The sequence below is a fragment of the Wyeomyia smithii genome, chromosome 2 (genome assembly GCF_029784165.1).
Source record: "Wyeomyia smithii strain HCP4-BCI-WySm-NY-G18 chromosome 2, ASM2978416v1, whole genome shotgun sequence".
Classification (NCBI taxonomy): Eukaryota; Metazoa; Arthropoda; class Insecta; order Diptera; family Culicidae; genus Wyeomyia; species Wyeomyia smithii.
This window is the reverse complement of record NC_073695.1, coordinates 268,426,220-268,440,817: the sequence shown is the minus strand read 5'-3', so window position 1 is coordinate 268,440,817 and position 14,598 is coordinate 268,426,220. Positions and strand designations below refer to the sequence as shown.

Genomic DNA, 14,598 nt, shown 5'->3' with positions numbered 1-14,598 from the left:
ACTCAATGTTTACTTTGTTTCCCCATAGCGCGTGTATGTCAAATGTATATTTTTTCTGTCTTTTCCTGTCATTAGAGAACAATAATACTTATCTTTACAAAACATGGTACTTATTATTTTTTACAGTTTCGGCTCTCTGCTTGTTGTTGCTTTTTTTTATCTCCGCTGCTTCTTTCTGCTCTCCTCCTCTCAATCAAGTTTACAAACTGCCACAAACGTCCACTCATCCGATTTTCGTTTCCTACTTGCTAAATTTGCTTTGCATATTCGCCCTGTTCCAAATTGCGCATCATCCACTAGTTATGTTCATTACACTCACAGTTAGCTCGTTTTTTTATTTATACAGTGCTTCACAATTTTTCTCACCTACGCGTTCAACAAGATGGCGTTTACCGCTTGCTGTTGTTGTTGCTGCTGTTTTAGTTTCACATTAATTTCACACCGTCCATCATCGCTTGCTGTGATGTCTGGGTTAGAGCTTCGCCCACTTGTGGCTCCGCTAGGAGTGAGTTTCCACGGTTTTTTTTTGCTTTGTTTAGATTCTTAATAAATAGTTAATACAGCAGTTTATGAAAATTACTTCACAATTACTGGCAAAAGTTTCACAGTTTAGTATGGGTAAACTAGTTTGTTTTTTTGTTACCTTTTTTTATACGTGTTTTAGAGTATGTTTCGCTGCTGTTCCGTGAATGTAGTTTTAGTAAATTCTAAATGCTTGTGGCGGATTCTGCATCGAATGTGATAGTAAGTTATACTAACTAAGCGATATTTGATTAATATTTGCTGTGTAGTTTTTTTTTATTCGCGAGCCTCCCTATTTCTAGCCAACCCGCCGAGGGTGCCGTGTCTCTTCCACACTTTGGTTTAGTTTGTTTTGTTTATCTAAAGGTAAGCCGATGCTGTCAATTATGGTTTCTTGTGTTGCTGTTGTGTAGTTTATTGCGTAAAAACTAATAAGCGTTTAGTTCTTTGATTTTCTCCCATTCGCGTTCTTCCTTTTACATATGAGTTTATATGCTTCTATTACATGTAAGCCGGGAAATGGTACAATCTCAAACAGTTTGCGTTGGAATTTATAAACTGGAAAACGTAAAGCAATTTCACTCTCTTACTAATACGTTCAATGGGTTTTTTCCCATCGGTAATGAATGCTTTATGATTAACAGTGGCGATTATTAGTGTTTGTTTGTTCCCACAAAAATAATGCTTTGTTAAATGTTAAAAGATTGATTCGTTACAGTATCGTTACTAAGTTGAAAGTTACTAGTGTGGTGAGTTGTCACCAAGGGAAACATAGAAATCTAGCAAGCCTTGCGATTTTTCTCCACATCACTTCTAGTTCGGCGTTTTTACTTACGCAGTGTCATAGTTGTTATGATGTATGTGTGTCGTTTCGATTCCTGCTGGGGTTTGTTTTCACTCTTGTTGTATGTGCGTACCATAAAAGCTTGGTTTATTTTCGAAAGCCTACTACGGTTACCAGCTGCAGTCGGTTTTAGTAACTGAATTTTCATTCTATGATTATACTTCTGTTTGATTCTGCAATGTAATGTTGGCTAGTTTTTTGTCTTTGTTTGCTTTCCTATCGCCTTTCTGTGGTTGGTGGTTTTGTTAACCTCTTTCTCTCTGTACTTATAACCTCCTAATACTATGCCGTTTCAACAGCATGTCGTTGACTTTGTATAAGTTTAAAGCAGTAGAAAATGTTATCGTTTGCTATTTGAGTAGTTATAATTTATTCAAAACAAGTTTGTTTTTTGTTAGCACAATGACCAAAAACCTGCTGCTTGCTTTCAATTTTCAAGAGGAAATTTTCGGAATCTGTATTGTTATAATGAGGTTGCTAAAAACATTAGAATTCCGGAGAACGTAATGCCGTTTGAGTAGGGTTGCTTAGATAATGGAATCGCTCCACGTTAGAATTTTTTCAAACACAATTAATTGAAATGATAATACGTGTTCAGTTTTACATTTTCAGTGTTGTTGTTCATAATGCATGTAATTGTATACCTGTCATAAGCCTAGCAGTATTTATAGCTTTTTTGTTTGTTTACTGAAAACACAAAACTTCAACCAGGTTAGGTTGATGATAACTCCCCTCACGTTTGACTAGTTTGCTCGTTTTATTCGATTAGTTTGCCGGACTTTGACGCGCCGCGACGGCTTCCACACCCTCAGCTTCAGGGTTGCCAAAGCGCGTGGAATCGCTGGTAGGAGCAGTAGGATCATTACCAGTAGCAGATACGGATAGTGTACCATGGTTGCCAGCAGGTTCTGCATTTGCCTCCACCATCGACGGTGACGAGGGGTTTGGTTGTGGCTGGTGAAGCGCACTTCTGGACTGGGACTCGACCGAATCGTCACCGTCGACGGGAATGGTGTTCGGTAAATCCTATCAGAGAAATAACTCTCATACTAGTGCGCTACCGGACATCGCCGCCGTCCGTTCGGCGCTGCGCTCCCGGTCACGTTCCGTCGATTCGGAGCTGTGGAGTGAAAAGAAATGTTAGAGCAGCTGTAGTCGATTTTTCTAGTTTTGTTTTGGATCCAAAAACTTTCTAAAAAAGGAAACTCAAAATAAGACGAAACCAAGTTCTCAGTCACTAAGAGTACCCAGGCTGTTCCATAAATAACTTAAAAACAATATTAACTCACCTCGATCGTACAGTTTTAATTTCGATCTCGTCCGAGGAAACTGAGTTCTTATTAGAGGACGTAGCCGAAGATCGTCTCGCTTTCCCGATGCTACTGTTGTCGTAGAACGTTTCCGTTTCAAGATCCGACTCTTGCTGCCAAGAGAAAATCGAATAACCATTAGCTACTCGTGACAATATCTCAATTTAACTTCACTTACGTGTTTATTGTAGTTCACTCGATCACTCGAATCCGACCCGCACGATATGCTCTCGGCGACGGAACCCGTGGAAACCTTATTGTTGAGCTGATTCGTCGGACTGGTTAGCGCGGGGTAACGTTTCGAGCAGACCTGGGCTTGGATGTGTTCGCAGATACGCCGGAAGCGTCGAATATTTCCGGAGATCAGGGTGAAGGTAATCGCAAACAGCATATCGTTCACATCGCCCTGCTTGCAGATCGTATTGATGTCCACCTGTATCCGAACGTGCCGCTGGAACATGGTCGGTCCCGTGCCGCCGCGTTTGTACTCTACACGGAATGACATCGGCGATAGCACGCTGTGTGACAGCTCGGTCATCTACGGATCAAATCGGGAAACCATATTAGAAAACGACCATACCATTCTCAGCTAAGTTAGGGATTCTCACCGATAGGAAAGCGTGGATAAGATGGGCTTTCACCGTTGCCAGGGGTTTTCCCTTAACCAACACGGTAAACGTTTCGTCCTTCTCCGTTGTCATCAGATTTCCGAACCACGACTTTTTCGTCAGCTCCGGGGATGATTCCGGGGTAAGGTGCACTTCTTCGGTAGATACTGGAATTAAAAACGTTAAAAGAATTACCATTTCGAAGCTTAAAACAATAGAAAATTCTACTTTGCAATTTCCTCCGGTGGAATTTTGGACTTCCCAGGAAACTGTTTTTGATGTTTGTTAGCCTCGTTTTCCACAGTTGACTTCCGGTCGTTACTCCTGCTAGTTGAGGGCTGCCGAGGATTGGCGAGCCGGGAATGGCGTTGATCGATGATGTCACTGGAAGAGAAAGGTTTTACAGGTTATAATCAAGCAAGTGGTGACCCAAAAACTTACTATTATTGGAATCCGTCTCCGAGAAGAGTCCCACCGTGATGGCCGGACCGGAATTCGCTCGATGGTGCACCGGCGACGAAGGATCAATAAGCTGGGACTTGCGGTCTCGGCTGGCATAGTTGGCATGTCTATTCACTACGGAGTTCGGCGAGGATGGAGGGTGAAGTTGAGCTGAAATAAGGGCGAATGAGTAATCGAATAATTCCACGACATCATTATGAAACGCCTACAAAGTGGTTGACTAGAGTTTATGACCACTCCCCGGGTCGGACTTTGATATGAGCTGCGTGACAGTGGAACGGACGAGGGCGAACGTCGACTACTACCGGTGTGACTGCGGCCATTGTTGAACGTCTGTCTCCGGGAAGTCATCGGTGAACCTTCACTAATCTGACCGTAGGAAAGACCACTACTACCGTTGATCCTACAGGTGTCGAGCCGTTTCCGGGGTGGATCGGCTATTTCGATGATGTCGTTCCGTGGTCTGAGCACGTCGTCGTCGTCCTCAACCGCCGGACGTCGTCGTTTCCGATCTAGCAGTAGAAAGTAGATAACTTTCTCCGTGTTGTGGCTGAAAGCAAGGAGAGTTTAGAATCGAATGGCAGTCGGATACGAATGACCTACTTTGGGCTTAGCAGCTCCTGTATTAGTTTGTCCTTTTCCTTGAAACAACCTAGCGAGCAGATTGCATTTAGAACGTCTGTATCGACGGCGGAGGCATTAGGGATGACGTGTGTTTGGACGACTTCCATCATTGGCAGCTCGAGCTCCAGTTCTCCCTTGCCGCCAGCGGTTACCCAAGGGTGTTTGTTGATCTCCGACAACTGTGAAGGGGCATTATTTCAAGATCAATTTTATTAAAAGAAACCAGCCAAAACTCACCGTCAATCGCTTCTCCGGGTTCACCTCGATCATGCCCTTCAGCAGACTCTGGCAGTCGGGCGGTACAAAGTGCGGAATGTGAAACACTCCCCGTTTCACCTTCTCCAGCAGTTGCCGCAGGTTATCATCGTCAAAGGGTAACGCACCGACCAGCAACGCGTACAGAATGACTCCACAGGACCACACATCCGCTCGTCGACCATCATATTTTTCACCCTGAAAGTAAGAAACGCAAGTTTTGAAGCAACTTGAAAAGATAACAAGAAAAAAAAACGAAAAACTCACCCGAATCACTTCCGGGCAGGCATAGTGCGGGGACCCACAGGACGTTTCCAGCATCGAGCCGGCCGGCTGCAGTGATGCCATTCCAAAGTCCGCAATTTTAATATTGTTCTTGTCGTCCAGCAGTAGATTTTCCGGCTTCAGATCGCGGTGGCTGAAAGAGGAACAGGTCGAAAAGAAAAGTGAATAAAACAATCACGTCATAATTGATTCGGAAATCCGACCTAAACTGGTGGTAGGATTTGGCAATTGAATTTCCTTCGATTAAGATTTATCTTTCAACTACTCGAGGAGAGAGGCGGCCATTGCTGACGGCAATCTTGGCTCTAGTTAAAAGAGTTACGTACTAAAGATTTTGGAAACCGTTCAAAATTTAGGACGATAAATAGTAGGGAGGTAAGTGGATTTAATTGCCATTAGCTTATCCTTTGCTCTCATGTTGAGTTTGAGTGTCGAAATAAGACCTGCATCCGAAAGCAACGGGAGATCTGCATCAGCATGCGTTGCTTTGAGGTTAATTGTTTTGTTGTCAATGGTAACGGTGAAAATTCAATAAACAGTTGAAATGGAGAACTAAAAGTCTCAGTTAAACAGTTTCTGGCTCCTGTGGTGTTTGAGTCAATATGTGTTTCCGATTAGTGACATTACCAATTAGGTACAGAATATATCATATTTCTGTGTACAGAAACTTCGTCTTAGTTATTGTCATCTTGTAAGTAGATTTTTTATGGCTTTGATCATTTTAATATAAACCAACAAAACCACGCCTTAAACCGTACAAATTCCTAAAATTATCACAGAAAAGACACAACTGAGAAAAGACGAATAGGATAATGAGATGTCGTCAATTTTGATGATTCAATTTGACACGCTAATGACCAGAGCCTGACAAAGTCATTTTCAATTGACAATTATCAGGTTATAGTGACGCTTTGACCCGTCGCTTTCAATTGAAAAGCTTTTGTATCATTTTCGAGCACTTTATGAGTCACATGACACACAGTCGAAAGCTCTGGCTGTGATTCTGACAACTGAAGGGCTTGGAATTGATACAAACGCTTTTCAATTGAAAGCGGAGATATCACTATCACTCTCAAAATCTCAATTGAAAATGGCGCTGACGGAGACAGAAGGCTTTCATACAGTATATGTGGGAAAGAGGAAGGAAATATTGATCGGAACTTGCGTAACATATCTATTGGATGCCATTGCCGTTCTAACTACGGCCTGCGGTATTAGAAAACTACCATCAAACGACGCGATGCGGAGCTAATTTCAATTGAGACGCTGAAGGAAAGAAGAGAGTCTCTCCCTCCGTCACTCTCTCCGTCGAGGGAAAAAATGACAGTTTTTTGATGACATTCGAGAGCGTCCCTCTATGACAGTAGTGGTACAGGTCGGACTCGATTATCCGGAAACTCGATTATCCGGAATTTCATTTTTTTTTTTGGTGTCCGTTTTCAATTTTCCTTTCGAAATTTTGCCTTTACCATCCCTTCTGGCATATTTGTTACCATTTAAATCACTTTCGGCATGTTTGGAACATGTTCGAATTAAGTGAAAATAATCAATGTCCAATTTATTTATTTTAGTTTGCTTTCCAAGATTTTACCCCTTTTCGCCTCAGAAATAACTTCTGGTTACGCCACTGCATCATACAAGTAAAATTAAGAAATAAATATTTATTTTATGTTCGTTAATCGCAAAATTTCAATATTTTTCGTGTGATTCGATTATCCGGAAAACTCGATTATCCGGAATGAAAAAAATTTCGATGTTCCGGATAATTGAGTCCGACCTGTACTGGCAAAAAAAAAAGACAGCCGACAGAAAAAATGTTTAGCGACTATCACGTTGCCGTTTAGTTCACCATATACGAATGTTTGTTCTTTGCCGTTTGGTATGCGATACACAATCCTTCAGTGCACTGCAGTGGAATTATTTTGACCCAAAAAACTTGATTATAGAGCCACAGTGTCTTCAGCAAAGTTGTTCCATTGATTTTTCTTCATGTTATAAAAATTACAGTTTTGTGGTCAATCCACTTAACAGTGAAAATCGAATTTTACTTTTTTCAATTTTACATATAAAATTTCATCATCTTCGGCAAAGTTATAGCAAATTTCATAAGAAACAACTTTGTCGAAGACACCATACTTCTATCTGCCTAATGGACTTATGTGGAGTTTTCTACAGATTGTTACTAAAAATCAGTTTTAATATAACTTTTAATAGTGATTTTCTATAATTCTTCAATGTTTTATAACATTGTTTGCTATAATAAAATGAACAATTTCTTCAAAAGAAGTGTATTTTTATCTCACATATTTTTTTTAGTTATTGATGATTTCTACTTCAATAATGCACTTCAATAAAACACTAATGGCCGTAATGCATCAGATTTCGAACACTTAAGCTATGATGGAACTTCTTGCACTAAAAAATCAACAAAAAATGAACTCTCTCATCGATCTTAAAGGTTTAGCATGCTGGTTATTTTATTGTTGTTGCAATTAAGTGCCATTTATACAGATTCAAACACATTTTATACACAAAACAAGGAGAATTTAGAAATCGGCTTTGATTCAAGCTCCGAACACTTCAACGTAATCACTAAGAGATAGATAGGTAAACCGTCTGAATACTGACTGTCACTTTTTTCAACGCCTGCTGATTCTCCGGAAGTGGCCCTACAGCAAAGAACCATACATCTCTGGGTGAAGGACATACCAAGGAACGAAATCATGCTTTTTATTAAACCAGCTCTAAAAATTTGGTTTTTATTGTGAAGTGTTCGAAGTTTAAACCAAAACGGTACTTTTTACTCAAAAAAAATGATTTGGAGCCATAGTGTCTTCAGCAAAGTTGTTTTGGTAATTATTCTGCATTCTATGAAAGTTAGAATTTTGTGATTATTCTACCCAAAAGAGAGAAACGAATTTTATTTTTTCTATTTTTCCTTTTCTTTTTCCGACTCTAAGCAAAGTCATGCTATTTTTAATTTTAATTTAAGGAGTAAATGTAGTAATGAAGATAGAAAATTAAACTAACTGAAAATATGATTGTAGAAACTACGAAAAATATAGTTCAGCAGGTGGGACTCGAACCCACAACTTCCAAATAATAGTCTCTACTGAGTAAATGCACGAAGTGCGAGAATTGGATAAGCGATACAAAACTCGATTCTAGAACTACGTCTTTAACGTTCTGCGGTGGTGTAACGGGAACACATCTGATTGGAAGTTGTGGGTTCGAGTCCCACCTGCTGAACTATATTTTTCGTAGTTTCTACAATCATATTTTCAGTTAGTTTAATTTTCTATCTTCATTACTACATTTACTCCTTAAATTAAAATTTTCTATTTTTCTATATAAAAATTCACTTTGCTGAGTAAAGCTTCTGCATATTTTATAAGAAACAACTTTATTCAAAACACCATATTTCTATCTGCCAATTTAAAGGAACTATTGTGAAGTTTTCTTTAGAATGCCCTTAAAAATCTTTTTTTTATATAACTTTTTATATTAATTTTCTAAAAATTTCGATGTTCTACAATGTTTTTCAATATAATAGGACACATGAGTTCACCAAAGGAAGCTTATTTTAATCTCTTATAATTATTTAGTTATTGAAGATTTCTGTTAAAATAGTGCACCAATTTACTTACAGATATAAACACAGGAGACACCGAGAGACAAATGCTTATATCTGAATTGAATGATATTTTAGGTATACTTTAATATAGAAATGGTTCAGTCTGCAGGTATTTGCAGATTTCGAAGATATCTGTTAGTAAATCAATGCATTGTTTTGATAAAAATCGTCAATAACCAGAGAAATATGGGCGATAAAAATACACTTTCTCCGCAGACATTTTTTTTTTTTATATATAGCAAACAACATTGTAGAACATTGAAAAACTATAGAAAATCACTTCTAAAGGTTATATTGAAAAAACTGATTTTTAGTGGCAATCTGTAGAAAATTCCACATAAGTCATATGGTGTCTTCGACAAAGTCGTTTCTTATAAAATGTGCTACAACTTTGCCGAAGACGATGAATTTTTATGTGCAAAAATGGAAAAAGTAAAATTGGTTTTTCACTGTTAAGTGGATTGATCACAAAACTATAACTTCTATAACATGGAGAATAACTAATGGAACAACTTTACTGGAGACACTGTGGCTCTAAAATCAATTTTTTTCGGTCAAAATAATTTCGATCACGTTTTTGCAGCTTTAGAAACAGTGTGCACCTTGGTGAAATTTAAAATATCTGTATAAAAATCTGCATATGTACTGCATATGTCCTTCTTGAAAAAAAAAGGAAATAACTTGTTAAACATTATTCCAGTGAGCATACACACGCTTACACGTAACAAATAAATATAATAAATCCTCCAACACGCTAAACATCATTTATGTTCATTGTTGTTTTTCGACAGTATCTAGAAGTTTGATAGGCGACCTCATGAAAACCAAAAAAGCTGTATAAATCTGTATTATTTCCGGAAAATCTGTAACCTGTATATGCAGATATCTGTTTCATACAGATACGTAAAAAGTCTGGATAAATACAGATAAATCTGCATATGTGGCATCACTGGTGCACAACCGCCGAGTTTGCTTTTATTTGCCCGAAAGCTGTCGGTAAGGTGCCGAGCAGTCTGTTTTTATTTTTGCTTCTTCTCACAGCCTTTTTTTAACAGCCGTCACACGACATCCATCATAGGCAAATGAAAAAAAAGAGGGAAAATGTCTACGGTGGATTCGGGCTGTTACCGAAACACGCTGTTTGTATAGTGCGGACACAAACGTCTGTTTAAAAGCCAGCTTCTTCTCTTTTCTACATTCGCAATCCCGAAGACATCCTCCAAATAATGCCGAATCGACACACGGAGTACATTTTTCGTTTCCTTCTGTGATGCTCTGTTGCCAATACGTTCTCAATGTGACTACCGGTCGGTTCTGAATAAATGTTTTTAGTAAGGTTTCAACCAATAACATAAAACCGTAAAATGGGGTAACATTGATCTTTTTTCAATGTTTTGTGACTGATTATATTTGACTACTTAAATAGTCTTAAGGGGTCATATGGAAGGTTAATATATACTGTTAGATAATACGAAATAAGTTTTCGCGCACCGTCAACAAATTTGCATCAATGGAAAACGAAAACGTTTTTTGTGCTTCGATAAAACGGAATGAAAAAAAAAGTGGAAGAAATGAAACCAAAATTGTCTTCAAACAATCGTTCTGGTACACACAGGCTTGTAAACGGTCAACACTATGCTTTGAATCGTTTCGTCAGTCTGCGCCGCAGTGGGCTTTTGCTCTTGAATGTGAAACTCGCATCGGCTGTCGCACACAGAACAAAGTAGAATAGCAGAAGTGAACCTCAGAGGAGGCAGGAACGTTGTTGTCTGCTCCGATGTTAAGTTGTCCGATTTTATAAAAACGAACAGGCGCACATTGTTTTTTGTTCTTGGCTGGCACCACCACCGTCTGCAGCACGGAGCAGCAGTTGCTAAGACACTAGGCTGTAGACAAGGAGCGAAAGATACATTTCGGCTGTTTAAAGTAGTTTTTTCTGCTACGTTGTCGGTTGTATATTTGAGCCTGCGGTTTTATTTCTCTCGTCTAACATGGACGAAGAAGTAACGGACTCCCACGATTCCGAAGACTGAATCTCGATCGATTCACCGTCTAATACAGGGTGTACAAGGTACCGCGGGCCGACTGATTCATCGGGCAAAGTTATACCCGGAAGAATATCCGGATCCCTGGATTGTCTTCCTTCGGCCCAAAGCAAAGACATTTAATACTCAAATATTTAATAATAATTTAATGCAGATTTGTAGGGATCTGACATGGTTTTCAGCTGTGACCGAAATCGCTAAAGTTCGTCCCAATAAACTGTGCGTTTTATTGTCATTCCTCAAGGAAGCAAACGAGATTGCTGTTTGTAAGCTTTTCATGCTGGGGTACCACATTCCAGTTTGCGCAGAAGAGATCGACGATGTGGTCACCGACTCGAGTCTGACCGTCGAGGATCTGCTGAAGGCTGGAACCGGCCATTTTAAGGATTCCAGCCTTCAGCCGGTTAAGATACTTGATTGTAAGCAATTGCACTCAGTATTGCTCGATAAGGGTATAAAAACTTACACCCAATCAGACCCTCTTTGCCACTTACTGCAACACTAAAGAATGTTGTGGCAAATGAGCAACACGCGGATGATGCCTGCTATAAAGACGCTGAAAAGGGCCTCTCTTTTGGGCAGACTTCGCATGACCCGCGTACAAACAGCGTCAAGACAACATTATGCGGTCTCTGGAAGACCGCTCAAAGCGCACTTTCGCAGAAATGCTTGAAGAGGCAGCTGCCACTAAACTAGCTTTTCGTGAATCTTTTCGAAGTTTTGTCGTCTGATGAACCTGACTATGACGATTCAATTAAAGAACTTTGTTTTGCTGAGCCCGGGAAGTCTGGGAAGAGAAAAGCTTTTCTCCTCCTGAACTTCCGAGGAAAAGTCAAAGGAGATACTAAAAAAACTGCTGGTGAAAAGCCGAATCAAACACCTCCAGCATTGGTAATGCTCAATCCCGGAAAGAGTTTCCAGCACTTCCATCAAATTGTCCAACTGTTCCTTCTTTTTCGCCTAAGATTTAGCCAGAATCTGGACTGCTGAAGTTTTCACATATTGTGGACTGGATTTTTGAAAATTTCAACATAACTGATCCCCTTAAAAGTCTTACGGTGGTATTTCTACTTTCGATCAATCGATTCGATTCAATAGCTGCTCTACAGTGGAATTGTAAAAGTATCTTCCCCAAAATTGACTCACTCATAGTTTTGAGTATTGAATATAAATGCGACGTATTTTCTCTCTGCAAAACTTGGTTCGCCTCAACTATGAATCTTAACTTCCACGATTTTACCATTATTCACCTTGACCGTTGACAAACCATTCCGAAGACTGAAAGTTTCTATGATAAAGGAAAAAAAACCTTGACCGAGATACCTCAGAACCAATCGTTCTAGAAGCTCGGTCTTATAGTGCGCGGCGTTGATTTCCACGTTTTTCTCGATAAACATACGGCACTCCATATCATCACTGACGAAACACTGGAAGACAAAGAGTTTCTTATCAGAAAACGTTCACTCCCTCACTATCTTGATGGCTGCTGGTGTTGCCAAACCACTAGGCTTGAATCATGATTTAGCCAAGAGAGAAGAGAAGTCTTTTGTCAACTACTCTTGCTCATATGAGCTGAATTTCAGCCAATTTGACCTAACGTTTGCGGTAAAACAAATGGACTTTTTTTCAGATGGTGATGAAAAAACTAAGACAGATAAGCTAGGCATGTTTTAAACTCTTTCTCCGTTTTTTTTATTAATTCCTCCTCCGTTTACGCGACAAAATTGTTGGAATAGATCTTGCGTTTCAAGTTTGTCCAGAAATTCTCGATGGGACGCAGCTAGGAGACGTTGGGCGGATTCGCTGACTTCGGTACCACATCGATATTCAGCCGCTCCATCTCCTCCAACGATCGCTTCGAGTAGTGGGCCGACGCCAAATCTAGCCAGAACACTGATCTTCGCCTTTATGGTATTTCTTGATGAACGACGCAACTTCTGGCAGATACTTCGTACTATAAATTTCCCCGTTCACGGCCAGCCTGGAGCAAAAGAAGAACGGCTTTGACATCCTCTTCTCGTTGATTGTCAGCCACAGCAGCACCTTCTTGGGGAACTTGGTGTGTGAAATAGATTCACCTCGGAGCTCCTTCCTTCGTGGGAGAAGTAAAATACGAAGTACCCTGCCAGTCGTTGCCATCCAGGGTAAGATAGGTCTCGTCGTCCATCACCATCGCCACGTCGCGATTCGCCGAATCGAATTGACCATCTTATTCAACCGCTGTCGCTGCGTCATTGCCTGCAGCTCCGAGACCAGTGGACGGGACTGCCACTTCCTGACATGTATGTCCATGTTCTCCAGATACTTTTCCACTGTTTTACTGCATGCACCAACCTCCTGGCCAAGTGTACGCAGAGATGTAACCACTTTTCTCTCGGTCTTCCTCTTCAGCATCCTTTGAAGCTTCTTGTCGCTCAGGGTTGTTGGCCGTCCGGAACCGAGCTTTCTTTCGATGCTCTGATCGTTGTCCAATAGTGTCAAGATGTTGTAGATGCCGGAACGGGCATACCCAGCGTCCACAAATTGCCGCACGATGTTCGTTTTTGACGCGGCGGAGTACCGTTCTTTGAACGCACACATTTCTGAACGGAGTAGCTTCACTGTTTTTGATAACTCATGGGTTACTATGATTAATGATGCATGAGTAGTTTCGTCAGTGCGATTAAAAGTAGACCCATGAAAAATCGGCAGTTTTTGTCCATATTTTTTACCACAAACGTTATTTTGGAATCCAAAATGGCATCGAGGATCGTTTTACGGTCTCTAGATATCATCCCGGTTCTGAAAATACCCATATTGGATGGTATGTGACGTTGTATTATTTAATTGTTTCTATGGCCTCTAGAAGCCCGGAAGGACTATATTGAGAGCATATCACTATAACACCCAAAACCTCAAATATGGCCTGTGGAAGTAATTTTATGAACTTTAGACCAATAGTTGTGGGATTCTGTTCAAATATTCGTTAAATTTCCAGTTTCGGAACGTATCCCCGAAAGACAGGATTTCAGGCCATGAGGAAATCCTTTCGAAATTTCTTCTTATGAAACCCGGGTATCCCGTCGAACACCTAACGGTTAATTTACATACCATTGAGAAGGCCATGAGAAACCGATACATTAAATTTGAAGCGTTTCTTCCGTTTCGAATGCATTTCAATGAAACGTATCACTTTTGTTAGCGTTGTGTGAATTTAACAAACTCGTTGCCTTGAAAGTTGAATATCTCTGCAACGGCGCATATTGCACTTTGTGGATAAGGTTCTTATGTAAAACTTATGTTATTATGTAAAACTAATGTTCTTATGTAAAACTTCCACTGAACACAGGGGTGTTTTGGGAAAAATGCAATTATAGTTTTCAAACACAAAAAAATATTACTGGCAACAATGTTCACAAAATCTGATGATGCCATTTAATTGTAAATTTTAAACCTTCAAAAATAGTATACAACATTGTCTCTAACTTTTACGATTTCTATGATGATGATGATTTTTCAAAACATGGAGAGTAATATTTTGTCAAAAAATGGAAAAATGGAGGACCCCGCAATTGGCGGGGGGTTGTCCGATTGACCTCAATCTTTGGATTTTTTTTTGTTTCGACCTGAAACAAATCATATTATTCATTTTGGAGTGAATCAAAGAGGGTCGTTGCATTTGCTTGTTCAGTTGGTATGGAACCCATAGATAAAAATCAACGGAAACCAGGAAATGAAAAAGTTTGTCAATAGAAACTGTGGAACATTAGGAAAATGTTATAAAAACTTTCAGAAAATAAAGCAACAAAAGAAACTGTAAACATTTCAAACTTCGAAGACAATAAAAGAACGTCATGAAAACGCTAGAAATCGAACCAAGACATCATTTTTAAATCCTAGGAATATAAATATTTATTGAACCAGAGTGAAGCCCAGAGGCTGTAAACCAACATGTTGCTTTTTTAAAATCCAAGATAGCAAATTCCGGTTTCTGGAAAAAAAGTTTAAAATGGCTAAATATGAGAGTGAT

General features: G+C 39.7%; 1 protein-coding gene across 1 annotated transcript in view; it reads right to left on the bottom strand.

The window, feature by feature from the left end:
• Positions 1–8: 8 nt before the first annotated feature.
• LOC129722253 (serine/threonine-protein kinase BRSK2) overlaps positions 9–14,598 on the bottom strand; it is a 64,156-nt gene continuing 49,566 nt past the window's right edge. The window contains exons 5-14 of the mRNA XM_055675565.1: positions 4,893–5,043; positions 4,608–4,823; positions 4,350–4,549; positions 3,956–4,296; positions 3,726–3,896; positions 3,513–3,668; positions 3,285–3,451; positions 2,855–3,214; positions 2,656–2,789; positions 9–2,486 (exon numbers count right to left, since the gene is read on the bottom strand). Coding sequence (XP_055531540.1) covers positions 2,411–2,486; positions 2,656–2,789; positions 2,855–3,214; positions 3,285–3,451; positions 3,513–3,668; positions 3,726–3,896; positions 3,956–4,296; positions 4,350–4,549; positions 4,608–4,823; positions 4,893–5,043 — 1,972 coding nt within the window. The 3' untranslated portion in view covers positions 9–2,410. The remainder of the gene's footprint in view (positions 2,487–2,655; positions 2,790–2,854; positions 3,215–3,284; positions 3,452–3,512; positions 3,669–3,725; positions 3,897–3,955; positions 4,297–4,349; positions 4,550–4,607; positions 4,824–4,892; positions 5,044–14,598) is intronic.